The 19,526-nt window shown below is 40.9% G+C and overlaps 3 protein-coding genes across 3 annotated transcripts in view; 1 reads left to right on the forward strand and 2 right to left on the reverse strand.

The window, feature by feature from the left end:
* Nucleotides 1-751: 751 nt before the first annotated feature.
* LOC306735075 (phenazine biosynthesis-like domain-containing protein 1) lies at nt 752-5,302 on the reverse strand (the record flags this gene model as incomplete). Its single annotated transcript, XM_079216511.1, has 10 exons — nt 752-864; nt 1,043-1,105; nt 2,070-2,153; nt 2,477-2,568; nt 2,670-2,758; nt 2,918-2,947; nt 3,415-3,524; nt 3,683-3,781; nt 4,770-4,869; nt 5,219-5,302. The coding sequence occupies 10 exons, from the start codon at nt 5,300-5,302 to the stop codon at nt 752-754; spliced, it is 864 nt and encodes a 287-aa protein (XP_079072637.1).
* Nucleotides 5,303-6,068: 766 nt separating this feature from the next.
* On the forward strand, nt 6,069-14,268 carry hnrnph3 (heterogeneous nuclear ribonucleoprotein H3 (2H9)). Its single transcript, XM_079216549.1, has 11 exons — nt 6,069-6,073; nt 6,921-7,013; nt 7,512-7,667; nt 8,017-8,160; nt 9,668-9,806; nt 10,647-10,846; nt 11,380-11,475; nt 11,882-11,997; nt 12,829-12,964; nt 13,234-13,290; nt 13,441-14,268. Exons 2-11 carry the CDS (start codon nt 6,926-6,928, stop codon nt 13,518-13,520), a joined length of 1,212 nt encoding a protein of 403 aa, XP_079072675.1. The 5' UTR covers nt 6,069-6,073; nt 6,921-6,925; the 3' UTR covers nt 13,521-14,268.
* Nucleotides 14,269-19,050: 4,782 nt separating this feature from the next.
* The window catches only part of LOC306735976 (RUN and FYVE domain-containing protein 2-like), a gene marked incomplete at its 5' end in the record, with an annotated part of 5,729 nt that continues 5,253 nt past the window's right edge, over nt 19,051-19,526 (reverse strand). The window contains one exon of the mRNA XM_079217548.1: nt 19,051-19,526. This exon is cut by the window's right edge and continues 91 nt beyond it. Coding sequence (XP_079073674.1) covers nt 19,474-19,526 — 53 coding nt within the window. The 3' untranslated portion in view covers nt 19,051-19,473.

Below are 19,526 nucleotides of genomic sequence, written 5' to 3' on the forward strand. Positions count from 1 at the left end.
TCAAACCTCAAGTATTGTAGAAAAGATGAGGTTATTGCTGTGTTTCATTTCTTGTTCAGTGGCTCAAATGTAAATCACTGGACTTCATACAGACTTAAAATATATGTTTCTGCAATATAGAAATATTGCATCATCAGTACTGTTTTAATCTTTGAATGGACCACACTGACAGTACGGAATTGAAACTCAAAACTGGCGTATATAAATAATCTGTTTTTCTTTATTCATCAGTTAACATTATACTGTTGGTAACAGAAAAAGGAAAAAGAGAAGACAGAAAGACTATAAAGGAAGCTACTTGGTATGAGAACCTGTTAAAACTCTAGGAATACGTAGGAAAACACAATTTAGAAGGAAATAAATTCTGCTCTAATGTGATTTAATGCTGCTGATCTATGATCATTTAACTAGTGATTACGTTTTTAATTATTAGTGCAGTTGGAAAACCTATACAACCTCTGATTTTACATGTTTTATGTCTATTTTGTTCATACTTAGATTTTTGCTTTTGCGATATGAAAATAAATAATACCAATACTATCAAAGCGTGAGATGTTTTGTCCATCCTTTAGTATGTTTCTGCGGTTAGTGATGTTTCAGTATTAGAGTGAGCAGTCTGGACAATAACCCGTTTATTGAAATTGGTTTGTTTTTATTTTCTCTTATTTTTTTAAAATCATATGGTGCAAAGCCTGTGTGGATACATAATGACTCATCATCCCCAACCCTCCGAGCTTATAAGTGGCTGTGGCTATAGTGTGATAGTTCCCTGCAGCACAGTGACGGACTGTCCAGATATATTGATTCTTCCGTCGTCTCTCACTTCTAGTTCCAGCTCTCCGCCTCGACTGGAGCACTGGTAAGCTACACAAACACAGAAGGGATAAAACGAGTGTCAGTATCTGTTTTCTAATGAGAAAATCACACCCGGTATCAAGTTAATCGCACAAAAAGACGTGGCCTCTGGCTTAGTTTAATTGCATTGATTTAGAGTTAGTGAAGTTGCTGATTAGATCAATTAGGAATTAGTTTAATTAATTACCCAGCATTTTATTCTTTCCCAGCTTCTTAGACCAGTAGCTGCCCAGCACGGTGTGGGCAGAACCTGCAGGGACACAAAAGACATCTTTACTGCGTGAGCGCTGTACCTGTTACTACATGTTTTGGTATTTTTGCCAGTACCTGTTTGTTTTTTTTTAAATGTTTTGGATTAGAAAGTACCTGACCATTTAAACAAATTGCAACATAATATCCCACACTCTGTAACCCAACAAAGACTGAATGTCTGGCAACTGAGTGTAGTTGTAGTTAGTGATGGCGAGATGAAGCTTCCTGAAGCATTGAAGATTTCCATCCAATTGGTTCGCTCATGTACCGGAGCTTCATGGAGCTTCATTTGCTCTACTGCGCCACCAAGTGGACAATAGATGTAAAACAGGCAGAGTGATCATAACGACACCATGGCTTTGGTGTGTGAAGCTTTAAATGGAATAAATTATGTTTGTGACGCCAATACATCAATTATTAACTTATTAATATTGTGTCTATCTTTATGATATATTGGCGGGGTCAAAATCAAAACTCGAAACAAATTGGGAGAGGCTTGTGATGTGACTGTGGGTCAGTGGTTAGAATATCTGACTTTCAGTCAGAGGATCGGTGTTTCAAGCCTCAGCTCCGCTTGTTAATGTGTCCAATTTTTTTAAATTAAAAATAAGAACTTTTCCACTGTTCTGGGCTTTTTGAGACTATTTCGCCTGCTTTATAAAATAGCCTTTCACAGGCACACATGAAGCTGGTTACAGAGAGGAAGGGGGGGAATCCATTGAGTTTCTCTGCCTCTTATATTTCAAATCGCACGGCAAACCCACAAACTATTTTTTGAATCAGTCACGTGGTACGGCCGGCTCGCGAGGCTTCGAACGTCACCGCATACGTCATCGACACAAGCCTCGATACGCGCTTCACCAAAATCTATCTGGATTACTCGACACACGCATCGAAGCCTCGACACGAAAGGACACATCACTAGTTGTAGTAGTAGTAGTAGTAGTATTGGCATTAGCTACCAGTGACTGGATCCTCAGGGATGCCATTCCATGGAGCAAAGTATCTGGAGTAGAAGTCGTATCCAGGCTGGTTATCCGGTGATCCTGTTGGCAGATAAAGAATGACAATTTGATTAACGACGGCTTGTAGTTTTTCCACAGGGTCCCACAGTCGCAACAGTGTTCTGTTAAAATGTCTTATGTGTTGGCTATTGGGCATGACGCCTTCAGTGGATTTATGCTACATATCGGCAAACTAATAAAGGGTTTATCATGTCAGTTTAGGCAACAAACAACTGTCACTGATTTCCTTAAAGACTGCATGTTTTAACTGGTATCACTACATAATTACTGCATATGGTCAACAAGTCATGAAGATGTCCAACAAGCCCCCACCCCCCTTTGTCTCACTAGTTTTGAGCTCTTACCTTTCATGGTGAGGATTAGTCCTTTGACTCTTCCACTTGTCTCACTGCTCTGGAGAGCAACAGGGTCAACCTTCAGACTGGTTAGAACTGACCTGCATAAAGCACACATTTAGCACATAAGTCACACAGTCCCAAACAATCCTGGCAAGACACAAGTGAGGGATTTAGGTGCGTGTGCACGCTTTATTGGTACCTGTCACAGCTGTCAGCCAGTCGAACCATTAGTTTTTTGGTGTTGGCGCTAAGATAAACATCCTGGATTGGGTGGTTTCCAACTGCAGCCTTTATCCCACATGCAAGAGAAAAAACAGTTAAGCATGCACACACAGGGATGTAAGCACACTGGCAAATACTTTATAGTATAGAGATGTTCATGTAGACAGTGAAGCAGGAGTCTACTTTAAGACATGATTTCACAGAAAGAGAAGGCCGCTTACTGACCTTGATGAGGTCTCTGAACTCCTCGGCATCCTAAGAAAATGGAAAGAAAATCTATTGGAATAATAGCGTTTTGTTGTCTTTGAAAATACTTAGTTATTGAAAAATGCCTTTTGGTAAACCTTGCAGTACTAGTGCAAGTTTTAGTTATGTTAACCCAAACTGCAGCTGTATGTTACATTAGTATGAGATGTTTGTAGTTTTCACAAAAGCAGTTTTCTTAATGTGATAATAATTGACGTCTTGGTATTGTGGGCAATGAAGAATGAATAGTATTGATGTTGAAATGGAAAGGACTCGGAGGGTGTGTTTGATAAAATGTAATTATATATTATATAAATTCCAAATTCAGTTGCATAGTGTTGGTAATGTTTTCATTCCTCATAGCCTTCCAGATACAAACAATGTAGCCGTCACTTGATATAAATACATATTTTGAGACAAATAATTGTTGAACCTATTGTATTGTCCTGATGTGTTTGTTTGATCACACAATGTACCTCCTGGGTGGGTGGGTTGAGAGGAAAGTCCATGGTGTACCCTTCCCCCTGCTCAGTGACTGCCAGATCTCCACTCCTGGTCTCAAACACCAGTTTATGGTTCACATTCTCTAATGGACATAATAAATACACATCGAAAATTATCCTCACAGGCTGGCGTGCTCGGTTTACTTAAGGGCACATGTAACTGGCTAATGTGGATATGTTAACTAACAATATTTTATCATGTATTTCATCTAGCTGTACTGTGGATTGTTTTCTAACTTACTCTTATGCTTGAACAGCACCGCTGCGGAGGCCAGAGTGGCATGACCACACAGATTCACTTCTGTGGTTGGTGTGAACCATCGAAGTCTGAACCTGGATCCTGTTAATCACATGGTTAATGGGTTGCTTCAAATTTAGCAAAGTTAGCTTTAATGCAGACTTGTTGTTTTAATGTGTACAATCAGTAACTGCTTCGCAAAATGTTTACCCAAGGAGACCAATTAAGATTATTAAGATTATTTATATATATATATATATATATATATATATATATATATATATATATATATATATATATATATATATATATATGCCTGTGTGTGAATGGCACTGACATTCCTCTCTGTGCAGTTGTATCTGCACACTGTGTTTTTAACTACGAGCTCATTGCATTGTACTTCCAGTTACCAACAATTGTACCAGTCAGACTGCTCAGGAAAGGTGTTTTTTTTTTTTTTCCCTGAACGCAGAGGCAAAACTAGCACAATAAACTGTCTTTTTGTCTGCAACCAGAATATCTTAAACTAGGGTGTGACTTGTCGTTATAGCCACTTGATTACCTGCAATGATTAATGTGTATTTGGACTTTATTAAAGCAACAGCTTCAATCAGTGTTATAAATTGAATCTGTTAATGTTTGAGTCTCATCAGCTTGCCTTGATTTTCCAAACAAATCCTAAAGTGAAGACATAAACAGTAAGTGAGGATTGTCCAAACTTGCTGATAAAACCTGCACTTTCCTCGTCGAGTACATATCCTCACGGATTAACTGTGCACATTGGACACTGATGACCATTGAAGCTCTATTCTATTGGCCAATAGCAGGTATGTCTTGCACCCCTTTTTTTCTCCACATCCAAACAGCTTCGATAACAAGGCATAGCTTGTGCATTGATTGGTAAGGTCTTGTAAAAACACTGGCTTTAATTATAAGAACTAATACCCTGCCCAGAATGGTGCATTTCTGTTGAACCCATATCACCAATCTAAACTGGTAGCGTTAGTCAATCATAAAAATATATATATAGATATATATATATATAGATATATATATATATATATATATATTAAACCCAATGTTATCTGACCTGTGGTAAAATTGTCAGAGGGGTCAATCCTGGTGATAAAAGCTGTTTCTGACAGGTTCATCTCTGCTGCTATCCTCTGATACAAGTCTTCTCTCAGTTCCTGTTAGAAACACATACAGTATACATACACATGTTTTGTTTAGACATGCAATCATTATACACTGAGGTACATGCAGATAGCATATGATGAAAAAATGTAAATGCTTAAACTGTCTATTTTACAACAAATTGTGTAATAATGTGGCGTATGAACAACTCAAACTGGTGAATCTTACTGCCTGAAATATCATATTAATCGATAAGTGAAGCAGTCTGATCCTTGAACAAACAACTGAATACACGTTGACACAGTCGACACTTCAATGTCTTGATATCTTTTAAGCCATAACAGCCATACAAGTTTACATTATGACATTACTGTCGTCACATAAACCTACAATCTTACTTACATGTGTAAGTGGACAAATTGCCGCGGGGTTTCCCTTGAACGGTAAATTAGTAAAGGCATCTAGTGTATACACTGGAATCTCCATTATGATTTGACAAAAATATGGAAATAACTGAAAATGTGACACAGTCGACCCGCTGCTGTCGATGGACTTTACACCCAGCGTGTTTGGTTTCAGCACGCGCCCCTCGGCTCCACCTTCTGACTGGTTTTCCAGAATATTAACCTTTGTTTTCAGCGGCACGACTAGAGTTAGACGCTTTGTTGAGTGCCAGAGAGGAGTTTGTTATTGTGTAGTAACACGTTTATTTTGATGAGTGTCAAATCTGCATTTTGATGGATTGACCTTTTCTCAAAATGTGTATCTGAATTAGGAATGTGTAGAAGATCATACAAATATTAAGCATGTTTTGGGTCTTAGTTCATTCATAGTGCTCTAAAGCTTGTGTAGCATTTATATCTGCTTGTCTCCAGAAGTATCAATAAATCACTGCTACTGGACGGGCAGATACACACTTATTTGAATTATTATATTTGCATAACCTTCTCAGAAAGTCTGTCGGTCAAACACACACAGGCCATTTTAAATATATTACAGTTCAGTGAAAACAGTCGTTTTGATACACATGTAATAACATGCTTTTACACTCCTCCCAAAACTCTTCGTATAACCATTTTAGTTATTAGTATTATTAATACTAAATATTTATTTATATTTTAAAAGGTTTTTTAATGTTTTCCCTGAACGTCAGCTTTCCGTGTCCAAAGTCTCGCGATAATAACGTACCTGAGTGGGTAACGTGAGTGACACCTGAGGCTCGGGGCAAGAGCAGGAGACCGGCGACGGGAAGCGACCGTGAGATCATTTAAACGTTTTCACACATGTATCACTAGCGCGTGACACACTTCTGTCCGGTGACACACGTTGATGTCCAGTGACTGCGTGCGACCAGTGGGGATTGAACTGGTCCGACCCGGACGTTTGACCGCTGTCAGTGGCCTACTGTCAGCCATAGCTGCTAGCTAGCTAGCTGCTTATGTGACCGAGCTAACGTTGCTGCGAGAGAGACGTGAACACAGTTAGAGAACCAAGCTAAGAAATGTTCTCCTGTGGCGGCACTCAAAGAAGTAACTCCACCAGAGAGTAGAGGACGTCTTGCTAGAATATGTGTGTGCGTAAAGGTCTTTTAGTGAGTTGAGGTTGAGCTGGAGGGACGTTAGCTAGCAAGGCTCTTGGTTTCACCAATTCTTTGAGAAACAGTTTGAAGGAGGAAGTAACAAACGTCATGTTTTTAACGTTAAGGTCAATTGTTGTGACAGCTGCACTACCGTAACGTGGCGTGCATTATAGTTCTAAATTATTAGATATAACTCGCTGTTTTTAATTAGTGTTGCTCATAAGTATGCTGTTCTCGTCTCAGCCAATTCATTGTTAATAACACTAACTCGCTTCCTGCAGAAAGGTTGTTTTGTAATGTATTCATTGATATATATGAATGATATGCATATTTCACAGAGCTCCTGCTCTGGTTATGATGGAACCTACTGTGCAAATTGAAGTAATACATGGCTTGTATGAGTTAGTTAGTGCAAGATAATACAAACATGGTTAGAGCAGTTTGTCTGGGGAGAGTGAGGAGGTCAAAACGTATTATTGATATGCAATTTAATGTGTTGCTGCTGTATTCTGCTCTCTGTGCCAGTGAGAATGTCTTTGAATGAAGAGGGTTATGTGGTTCGGATCAGAGGACTACCATGGTCCTGCACTCAGGAGGAGGTTGCCAGTTTCTTCTCTGGTGAGAATATACATGCATATCTTCTTCACAGCTTGAGGCATGAACATTGTTAGTAAGTGCAAGACTGAAGTTAATGATAAACGTTAAACTCCGCTAAATGCTGAGTGTTGAAATTGTGATCATATTTTTTCCCTGGTGGTCATCATCAGAGTGAATGATAGCATTAATGCAAGTGAGTATTCTGAATTGACAGAAAATTGCTTTCACTTGTACATTGTTTAGAAATGTAAACGCAACATAAAGCATTGCAATTACACCTGAATATTTTGTATTGATTGTGAATGGGAACTGTTGTTTAAAAATCTAAATAAGTTGCACTGTAGCACATTTCTGCTGAGTTATGCAATATAAATACATCAATGAATGATTGAAGGGGACATTTGACTTCTGACTGTGTCCAAGAGTCTTCTCTCCCGCTAACAACTTGGCTTGTGGTCAATGTATCAGTTTAGTAATCATTTTAAGGAGATCTCAATCAATCGTATTACCTTTTTATAGACTGTGACATCGTTGGGAAAGTAAATGGAGTGTGCTTTACCTACTCGAAAGAAGGCCGTCCCAGTGGAGAGGCATTTATTGAGCTGAAAATGTCAGAGGATTTCACGACTGCCCTCGCCAAGGACCGTAAATACATGGGACACCGATACATAGAGGGTAAGCAATATAACCGATATCAACAGATTGATGGACAAGGGAGTGTTCACTTTTGTCGTCTTTCTCTTGGAACAATGTCTGCATTGTGAGAGGTTATTGATAGAAACAGTGCAATATACTCTGTTGCTGACATCTAATCAGTTTACTGTGGAGATGTTGTTGCCTTTGTGTTAATGCATTTTGAAGTTTGCTTCTTGGCTCACCTTTTTATTAAATTTTCCATACAAATAAACATTTCTCAGATTTTGTATGTAATAAGCTTTAAGCAAACTAAGAAAATTATGTTTAGTGTAATTGTCCTTTCAAATCGTGATCTGTGTGTGTCTATTTGTCTGTGTCTCTAACTTAGTGTTCAAGTCGAATCGTAGTGAAATGGACTGGGTGCTAAAGCGTAGCGGTCCTGCTGACTATGACAACTGCAGCGGTTGCATGCTGCGACTTCGAGGCCTTCCGTTTGGCTGCAGCAAGGAGGAGATTGTTCAGTTCTTCTCAGGTACACAGACATTTAAACTTTTGCAATTATTATTGAATTATTTTTATATTACACTTTTTATATTAACCTGAGGAATAGCTTTTTCACAGACATGCTGTAGTTTTTTGACTGTGCACACAACAGTGTAAGGGTACTGACAAAATTACAGCTAGCTTTAAATTGTGCAAAAGAACATCTTAGCCTGCAGTGCAAAGAAATAAAATAAGACAAAAACATAAAATAATGGCCAAATGCATGTAAGCTCTGCACACATTCCACTTATCTCGTATCTGTTTATGTATAGCTCTGTCACATAAAATGTTTCAGAAGGCTTCATTAAATAAATCCAAGAAATAGTTCCAATGAAATAAGTCCAAGAAAAAGTCCACTATCAGTTCCTTGAACTGTTCCACGTCCAAAGGCCCAAGTAGAACTTAAAGCACAATGTACAATGTCTATTTCACCATAGCATCTTTAACATGCTTCTGATAGAAAGTTTATGTTTGCACAAAAATGGAACAACGCCCATGTTTGCATGCACATTACAAAATGTGACTTTTTCCTAATGGAACTGCACTTTGAACAGTGGTTTCCATTTTGCTGATCAACCCCACAACAACAAACCACAACATAAGCATACACTAAAATGTGCATTAACAGATTTACAAATACCCAAATTTGGATTTCTCTCACATTGGCTTGAAATTGATTTATAGTCAGTCATTGTGTCTCTGTGTCATAGCCAAAAGGCCTAATGTATGTTTGTTGTCAATAGACTTGGTGTCAATATGTTTTTTCATCACATTTTTTAAACATTGTTCCCAAACGGCCTATTTAGATGAAAAGTGCATCTTTTTTCAGAGCGCTCTGACTTTTTTTGTGTGGCTACTCTGGGTGCTTCTAGTTGAAGGTCCTGCCAGAAATTTAATGCCAGAAAAAAAGTTATATATGGACACTCAGCCAACTGTGTTTACAAATGTGTCCTCATTATGAATTGTTAGTATGCCTCTTACCATGTTAGTGTTAGGTTTACACTTTATTTAGCATGCATATTCATATGACCTTGATATCATGCCCTCTAAAGGGGGTTAAAATATAGTATGGGCTGGGCTGGTTTGGCTGAGGGGATACAGTCCCATGATGCTGATCTGGGGTCAGTACTTCTAAGATAATCACCACTTAAGAATTATTATAGGCTACTGTCAATCAACAAGTAATGATTTAGTGTCATGATTTAATGACATTCAACAAGTAATGATTTTGCCAGACCTAAATTCAGTTGTGTAAATGTTTAGGCTACATCCTCTTCATTTTATAGCTGCTGACTCCAGGCCAGTATTTGTTTCAGTCCTCTGAGATGCCCCTTTTTATTTCAGTTTTGATTAGATACTACAGCTGATATTTATTTGCGTTCATGATGTATATTAATCCTGATAGATCCAGTGATGCAGTGGGTGTTGTTCTTTCTATTCTATACATTTATCAGTCTACCTACCGACCTATGTATTTATGTGTGCTTGGGTTGAAGGGTTGAGAATCGTGCCAAATGGGATTACTCTGCCAGTGGACTACCAGGGGAGGAGCACAGGGGAAGCCTTCGTGCAGTTTGCCTCAAAGGAGATAGCAGAAAAGGCTCTGGGGAAACACAAAGAAAGAATAGGGCACAGGTGGGACAGATGGGAAAGGGACGGGCTGGACTGGGTTGGGCTTCTATTGCAGTATTTAATGGGTGGTCATATTATAGTAATTATGGTATTAATGGGCTTCTGTTATGCTCGAATGATAAGCATGGGTTGGTGTGCTAGAATAATTATGGTAAAATAATGATAAAGTGGGTACATTTATTGGGTGGGTCATGTGATATTTATTAAAATGATAAGGGGCTGGGCTTAATGGATTTATATTTTGTGACATGTTGAATAATGGGATGATGTATCTAATCTGTAAATTAAAGGTGGTGTGAGTATTTTATGTTATATACAATTTTGCTGTTGGTTGTCTAAGACCTGGGAGCTCTTTTGAATTGTGTCAGAGTAACATTTGGGTATTTTAGAGCCTGTTATTGGCACTTCCTTTATATCCTTTGACACATGTATTTTACAGATAATTTACTGTGAAAAAGGGGGTTAAGCGTAGAGGTCAGTCAAGGCAGCCTCTGCTATTAAAGCATCAAACTTCAGTTTCTAATCATTAAAATGATCAATACAACACCTAAAAGCCCTGTAAGGATTTCTTTTATTGTAAGTAAGAAGAGTTGAGGTTAGTGTAGAAATGCTTTGTTACAGCCCTAAGCCCAGCTAATGATGATATTTAGTTGAGGTTGTTCAGTCATCCAGACCCTCAGCTCCAGGTTAAAACTACTTAGGCTACTATTTAAGATATTTGTCTTTTGTGTGTTTATCTTCTCTCTCTGTAAATCATATATGTATGTAACCTGAGCTAAGCCAGTTCTACTCCTTAACCCTGTCCTCTGCTCCCCTCCACCCCACGGGCTTTTCATGTTGCAGGTATATAGAGATTTTTAAGAGCAGTCGCAATGAGATCAGAGCCTACTACGAGCTGCCACGGCGGGGAATGGGAGGCCAGAGACCGGGGCCCTACGATAGACCCATGATGGGGGGACACAGGGGAGATTTCTTTGGGCCCGGGCCTGGCCGCGGCGGGGCTCGGATGGACACCATGAGGAGTGGAGGGGGCTATGGAGGAGGTAAGCAAGGTTCTGTATTCATGCATACAGGTATCTTTGTGAATAATGGAAATTGATCAGTGCTAGTAGAACAAAACAGTTTAATCAGAAGTCTGGGTTTTTGGTTCAATATAGGACTCTGAGCAGTAAAGCAATGTTTGTGAGTGTCGAGAATTGGGAAGTGAAGAAGAGTTCAGATGTAACGTTGGTTTATCCAGCATCTAGCAGCGAAATGCAAACCCCTGAGCCACAGCCTGTAAAGGCCCACTGCAGTCGACATGCTTGAGTCAGTCCGCAGAGCCCTTAAGACTCTCAATCACAAAATACTTTAAATATTCTTAAGACCCAGTCATACTTGACCTCCTTCAAATGCTTACTTTACACAGTCAATCCTTCTCCTTTCAGAGTGGAAGGGTTGACTAATGATCTCACTGGCCGAACATATGTTTTCTTTTTCTGAATAAGCAGAGAGTTTGTTATCCAGTTGGCTTGTTATTCAGTTCTGTCATCTGTGATGTAGAGCAGTCAGTTGTATTCTGCTCGTCTGTGTTCAGGTTACAGTGACTTTGACAGCTTCAATGGTTTCAACAACTACTGTTTTGGCAACGGCATGTTTGATGAGCGGGTGAGAGGAGAGAGGGGAGGAAGAGGTAAAGTCCAAAATGTATTTCCCCTCTTAGAGTTTGGTGTTTTTAAATGCTGAATAAATGTGAATGCCTCAATTGATACTTTATTCGGATTCCCTGTTAAAAAGCCAAATGTTTTCCAGTAATTTGTTTACATTTGATAATTGTACATGTTTTCCTTTTTCAAATTAATTGATAAGTTATGGTTAGGTTTTGTAAACTCAGCTGATTTTGACCGTAGCTTGTAGTCTCTCAGACTTCTAAGACAGTTCACAATTTAATAAGAAACACTAATATTTACGTCAAACCTAATAACAGTATTTTCTTTCTTCCTCCATTGTTTTAATTAATGTTGGTGTGTATCACATTGCTTCTCTCTTCTACATTACTAAAGGTTACATTGTTAATCTATGTGTGTGCTTTGGCTCAGGGATGGGCGGCCACGGTTACGGTGGTCAAAGTGATGTTTGCTCAAGCTTCCACAGCGGCCATTTTGTCCACATGAGGGGTTTACCTTTCCGTGCCACAGAGGCAGACATTGCCACGGTAAGATCACGTGTCGTACACTCACTCAGAACAGTTACTTTTGTTATTTCTCTTCAACTATTTTTAACCATGGGGCTCTATGCAGGGCATCAGCAGGTTCTGAAATGTTTGTAAGCAAGACCATAGAAGGTATTAAAAAAAAACCTTAAATATAATACAAATGTAAAAATGGTTGTACGTTCTAAAAGTTTTCTATATCCTTTTGAGGGCTGTCGTGAGAAGTTATACACTTACAAAGTGGGATTACTGTGACAGTGTGCTGCAGGAGGCTGTTTTGCGCTCTTTTGTGGAGTTTTAGTCGACACCATCAGATCTGTAGCAATTACTGTCACGACTGCTAGCTAATTAAAAAAAGCACATCCTAGTGTGGATTTTAGTAAAAACTTAATCAGAATATTAATTTGTAATTGGTTAATCCATCTTTCATTTTGCTGCCACTTATCTTGGTTAAGGTCAAGATGATTAAATAAAATGCACAGCTGTGTAGATGCACAATCTGTACAGCATACCTCATCATCTGTCCTTGGATTGAAATAAACATCTTTAATGGGGCATAAAAAGAAAGAAACCTCAGGGAGAGCGATAGAGGGGGATCCCTCTCTTAGGATGGCCGGAATTACAATAGATGTCATGTGTACGTGAACAACATAATAAAAATACAACAAAGTCAATCCATAAGTCAGAAATGATGCATATATCTGAGTAGTAATATCAGTAGCAGTGGGTATAATATAATATAATAATAAAAACAGTAATAGTAGCAGAAATACAAATTTGACTACTAAAAATCATAATCATGATGGCAGTAATTGTTTTTCTTTGATCTTGTAGTTCTTCTCTCCTTTGAATCCACTGAGGGTCCACATCGATGTGGCTCCTAACGGAAAGTCGACTGGAGAAGCCGACGTGGAGTTTCGCTCCCATGAAGACGCTGTAGCAGCCTTGTCCAAAGACAAGAACCACATGCGTATGTCCTCCCTTTTACTACCTTCATGACAGCCAGCAGAGTGGATCCATTATATCTACAGAGCTGGAGTAATAGCTCAAATGAATAAACTCGACAGATTTTTCATTTAGAAAATATGATCCTGGTGTTGTTCACGACACTTTTTGAGATGCAGTATATCAGATTGCAATCAAAACTAGGAAATTTAGCATGTCAATTTAATTTACATTTAACAGTGGAATAAACACGAGTTCTTCCATTTGATTGATAGGTTGATGTTTTTTCCACAGAGCATCGGTATATTGAGCTGTTTCTTAACTCAACAGCCAGTGGAGCCGCTGAAATGAGTGAGTTCCTCTTAACGATTATGTTAACTAAGGTATAAACACAAGTTGGCTGTTAGTTATTTTTCTTATAGAATGCCTCACACAACTCATTAGTTATGAGAAATGACTTCCTCCTATTTACGCTGACTTATCTTTCTGAAACCATGACAGGTCGTGGTGGGGGTGGTTACTACGGTAACTCGGCAGGGGGCGGAAGCTCACGGAGCAGCGGGCTGCGATGTTCTTACTGATGATGTCATCCCGCTTTCCCAATCCATCTTGACGTTTGTCTCGCGTCTATTCAGGCCACATTTACTCAATTGCTTTTTATGAGCAAAGGAGCTGATCTGAAGTCAGTCACTCGTGTAACGGTCGTTCTTTTTATTGTGGGTTTGTTCTGAAACTTAAATTCAGAATCCAGAACAGACCAGATATGACCTTAACAAGCACTATTATTACACCTTTCCTTAAAGCATTTGAAGAACACAGTTGAGATGTAGGTGCTGAACATGTTTTACGAGATTAGGTTTTAAAACAATTGGCTATTGTAATATAGTTTTTCAATATTCACACACAATTATATTTTGATACAGAAAAGAATAATTTTGTAGCACTGTCGAGACTGAGCACGGTCACTTTAATCTAATCAGTGGATTCTAACTCGGGTGACGTGTTCAGGTGAAAGATGCTCTTTGGGAAGGTGGAGCAGTGAGACACTACATCAAAACATTACAAGTATTTCTAGGTTAGAAATGCAGATTTAAACAGAACATTTGACCATCCTGCATTTCAGATCAGCTTTCTTGGTTTGAAAGGTTTGATAAATGTGAGCTCATGAGTTTTTTATGAATGTTTTCAGTTCATTACAGAATTTAAAACTAAGTTAAATATTATATTCCACTCTTAAAGAGTGGAAGTAAAATAAAGTCTATATTTGAGCTATAAATGGCTTATGCAGCTGTTGTACATTTTGCATAATAAATTTTATATTTAATTCTCTTTCTGTCTCCCTGACTCTGAAATTACTTTTGAAGAGGTATTTATATCAAGATTGTTATGTTAAAATATAAGCAATAATAATAATAATACACAAATTGGTATCTAAATGTACTGTAAATGGTTTCATTTGTCATAGTATATAGTATGTCAAAGAACATCCATCCATCCATGATCAGCCGCTTATCCGGGGTCGGGTCGCGGTGGCAGCAGGTTCAGCAGGCCGACCCAGGCTTCCCTCTCACCCGCAACACTTTCCAGCTCATTCTGGGGGATCCCGAGGCGTTCCAAGGCCAGCCGGGAGATATAATCCCTCCAGCGTGTCCTCGGTCTTCCCCGGGGTCTCCTACCAGTTGGACGTGCCTGGAAAACCTCTAATGGGAGGCGTCCAGGAGGCATCCTGACTAGATGCCCGAACCACCTCAGCTGACTCCTTTCGACACGAAGGAGCAGCGACTCGACTCCAAGCTCCCTCCTGATGTCCGAGCTCCTTACCCTATCTCTAAGGCTGAGCCCAGCCACCCTGCGGAGGAAGCTCATTTCGGCCGCTTGTATCCGAGATCTCGTTCTTTCGGTCACGACCCAGAGTTCGTGACCATAGGTGAGGGTTGGAACATAGACCGACCAGTAAATGGAGAGCTTCACCTTCCGGCTCAGCTCCCTCTTCACCAGGACGGACCGGTACAGCGCCTGTTTTATTGCTGCAGCCGCACCGATCTGTCTGTCGATCTCCCGCTCCACCTTACCCTCACTCGTGAACAAGACCCCGAGATACTTGAACTCCTTCGCTTGGGGTAGGCAGTTTGTCCCCACCTAGAGGGAGCAATCCACCGGTTTCCGGCAGAGCACCATGGCCTCAGATTTGGAGGCGCTAACTCTCATCCCTGCCGCTTCACACTCGGCTGCAAAACGCCCCAGTGAATGCTGGAGGTCACGGTCCGAGGAGGCAAACAGGACCACATCATCCGCGAACAGCAGAGAGGCGATCCCGAGACTCCCGAACCGGATCCTCTCCGCCCCCTGGCTGCGCCTAGATATCCTGTCCATGAAGGTCACGAACAGGACCGGTGATAAAGGGCAGCCCTGGCGGAGGCCAACACCCACCGGGAACGTGTCTGACTTATTACCGAGGATACGAACACAGCTCCTACTGCAGGCGTACAGAGACCGGATGGCCCGTGCCAACGGGTCCGGCACCCCATACTCCCGCAGCACCCCCCGCAGGACCCGGTCGAAAGCCTTCTCCAAGTCCACAAAGCACATGTAGACTGGTTGGGCGAACTCCCAGGACCCCTCCAGTAGTCTTGCAAGGGTAAAGAGCTGGTCCACTGTTCCACGACCGGGACGGAATCCGCACTGTTCGTCTTGAATCTGAGGTTCGACAAGCGGTCGGAGCCTCCCTTCCAGCACCCTGGCATAAGCTTTTCCCGGGAGGCTGAGCAGTGTGATGCCACGATAGTTTGAGCACACTCTCCGGTCCCCCTTCTTGAAGATGGGAACCATCTATGCTCCTCTCTTCACCCGAGTGTCCAAGACATACGGCCGCAGATCAATGATCGACTACAAAGTCGATCATTGATCTCCGGCCTAAGGTGTTCTGGTACCAGGTACACTTATGAGCCACCTTATGCTCGAACATGGTGTTCGTTTTGGACAAACTGTGGCTAGCACAGAAGTCCAACAACAAAACACCATTCGGGTTCAGATCAGGCAAGCCGTTCCTCCCAATTACACCCCGCCAGGTTTCTCTGTCATTGCCCACGTGAGCGTTGAAGTCTCCCAGGAGAACTATGGAGTCGGCAGGCGGCGCCCTTTCCAGGACCCCTCCCACCGACTCCAAGAAGGATACTCTGAACTGCTGTTCGGTGCATAAGCACAAACAACAGTCAGAGCTTTACTCCCTGCAACCCGTAGGCGCAGGGAGGCGACCCTCTCGTTCTCCGGGGAAAACTCCAACATAGCGGCGCTCAGCCGGGGGCTCGTGAGTATCCCCACTCCCGCCCGGCGCCTCTCACCCTGGGCAACTCCAGAAAAGGACAAAGTCCAACCCTTCTCCAGGAGCTTGGTTCCAGAGCCCATGCTGTGCGTGGAGGTGAGCCCAACTAAATCTAGCTGGTACCGCTCCACCTCCTGCACCAGCTCCGGCTCTTTCCCCGCTAGCGAGGTGACGTTCCACGTCCCTAGAGCTAGTCTATGCTGCCGGCGATCGGCTCGCCCAGGTCTCCTGCCTGGCCCGCCGCCCGGTCAGCATAGCACCCGACCCCGATAATTCTCCCCGCAGGTGGTGGGTCCACGGGGTGACTGCTGCTCCATGTTGTTTCTTCGGGCTGAGCCCGACCGGGCCCCATGGGCGAAAGCCCGGCAACCAGACGCTCGCCGACGAGCTCCCCTCCTGGGTCTGGCTCCGGGAGGGTGCCCCGGTTTCCCTTGTCCGGGCGAAGTAGCTTTAGACCGTGGGCTGCTATTCATCAGGGGGTTTTTGAACCGCTCTTAGTCTGGGCTCTCCCCCGAGACCTGTTTGCCTTGGGAGACCCTACCAGGGTCTGACGCCCCGGACAACATAGCTCCCAGGATCACTGAGCCACTCAAACTCCTCCACCACGTTATGGTGGCGATTCATTGGAGGAGCATTCATAGTATATTATGCTATTAAAAATAACATGACATACTATACTATGATACAAAGTATCACAAAAATATACCATGAAAAATTCATAGTATAGAATACCATTTAAAAAAAAATGCATGAACAAAGTCAAAATATAGTATGCCATAGATAATTATGTTTGACAAATACAAAGAATCCTCTACTTATGAGGTGTTAACAGGGAACTAAATTAGAGTTGATTTCAGAGACGCGAGTGGAAAAAAAGACCCAAACAAAAACAGTAAATGTTCACTGGAGAAATTTCAATGACGAACAATAATGACAGTAAACAACATGAACAATTCTGTTTGTGATGTGATTTAATCAGAAACTGCTACACAGTCAAGACAACATATTGTTGGCAATAGAGTTAATATTAAACTGGCGGGATTGAGTAAACTAAAGGGTCACCGTGATTATCAACATTTATGTACAGCATACAGTGGTGTCAACACTGTATAAGTCCCACGGAAGGCTGGGAGATTTATAAGAACGACACTGTACAAAAAGGTTGGAGGCCTGGGTGCAATTCAGAAACATTTGTCTATAGTACTAATATTTAAACATTAAAAACACTTTAAATTGAACCCAGGCCTGTTGTATCTCTTCATGGGAATGAATACTTCCAGTACTTAAAGTCATAGGTTGTAAACATTGTACAAGTACAAAACTAGAATGTGCAGTGGGACTTGTATCATAACTCGTATAATAACCCGTCACTGAAGACTACAGTCATCAGCATTAGTTTAAGAACACATGGAGGAACTAAGTTGGTTTAGAGTTTCAAACTTTCCATCTCAGAAATGGAGCAGCAGTACAATGTGGTTCTTCTCACATCTCCAACTTACTTCAAGTGAACAGGGAAAGCTCAAACAAGTTCCCTGGACTTCTGAAAGTAAAAATCAATGTGCATAAAATACAAAATAAAATATAAATACTTTCAAATGAATCTATATTTAGAGGTAATATAGGATTGCCAAGTGCTCAAAACTACTATTGTGTCAAAGGTGTGTAACACTTAAGTCTGTTCTTACCCATTAACTAGTCAGTGAAGTGGTCATGTTGTGAGCGAGCCGTCAGTGCTCCATCAACTAAAGAGCCATTTAGGCAGTCTGATTAAAATCTGTCACCAGAGATGATGGCATTTGTTGCTCTTCTTGGTCCTTAAAGCAGCGTTCACTGCATTAGTGTTTGAAAACTAACAGTGAAATGTACCTTTTATCTAGATCGCTTTGCTTGCCTAGAGTTGCTATTTAAGTATTTTAGATTTTCTCAACAGAAATCCTCTCTGTAGAAATCTAGGGCTCATTTTGGCAACACGAGAAGAACAAGTAGATGATATTCACGGCATTTACGCAGGCACAAATGGCACCAACATTGTAAAAAAACAAACAAAGGAAAAACAACGATTTTCAGTTCCTTTTGAAAGACACAGCCCCAAGGGGAACTAGTCTGGTCATTGTGTCAGCGAGAAAAAATCAGCTTGAGGTGTGCATTTTCCTGGACTTAAATTGCAGAAAGTCTTTGTCTTATTGTCATAGAATATATCTCCATGTTGCTTCTGTGAAATGACTGCGATTAAAACACGTACAAAAAAATTAGACCAGTTCTGATCTTCTCATAGCCAATTAAACAAACATGTATCCAGTTTATATTTAAAATAAAGACACTGATGAACTTTTAACTCGTTCTGAAACTGTCTCAAATTAAAACTTATGCCTCTCTATAACCTTCATAAGTAAACAACCATCAGCGAGAAGATTGGCTATTTATATATATATAGTTATTCTTAGTAATCGTCAAATAATTCAGGTTCACCAGATATTCCTTTAGCTCAGACTCCAGCGGGGCCTCCAGCAGCAACTAGCCCACCGCGGACAGAACCGTCAAAATCGTCACAAAATTAAAGTTATGTGTAGTAACTTTAAGTATCTAATAAAGTTGAATTTAACCCGTCAGATTGACTTAATCTTTTGTGCCTGTGAAAATGTTGCCTTATATTGCATGTACAATTTCCCTCCACATGAAAAGAGAGTGCTTTGCAATCAAGACTCAGTAACAAAGCCACGATACTGTATGTAATAAATATATAATCTCATCTGTTTGGCTATTCATTTACTTATACAGTTTGACGCCTGATACATGCATTATAATGATGCAGTCCTTTAAAAGACTGTAGGTTTGGTTGAGAATCTGCATTTAGCTGCAGCAGTGCTCATCAGTTCATGGTAAAGTAGTTCCTCCTTTTAAAGCAGAGCTCTGTCCTCCACCTCTGTTTCGGATTACAAGAGACAATGTTGTAATAAATACTGCTGAGCATATGTTAGGAAAGTAGTGATGCCAAACACAGACAGGTCAGAATGATGTAGACATGCTTTTGTCTATGAGGGACTTTTTCAACCTGTAAATTAAGACAAATCAAATGCACTAAATGTTCATGCACACGGTCCATTTCAAGCAGCATTTCTGTTGAGAGAAGTTGGGAGATGGATCTTACAGAGGGCCAGAGGATGGGGATTTATGAGTTTGAGCTCAGATGGTTTGAAGCAGTCACGGCTCCTTCACGTTGGATTGGAGGAGCATCGCTGGAGGAGGAGGGCGTGGCAGGTGTCAC

Source organism: Taurulus bubalis (assembly GCF_910589615.1).
Source record: "Taurulus bubalis genome assembly, chromosome: 4".
Taxonomy (NCBI): domain Eukaryota; kingdom Metazoa; phylum Chordata; class Actinopteri; order Perciformes; family Cottidae; genus Taurulus; species Taurulus bubalis.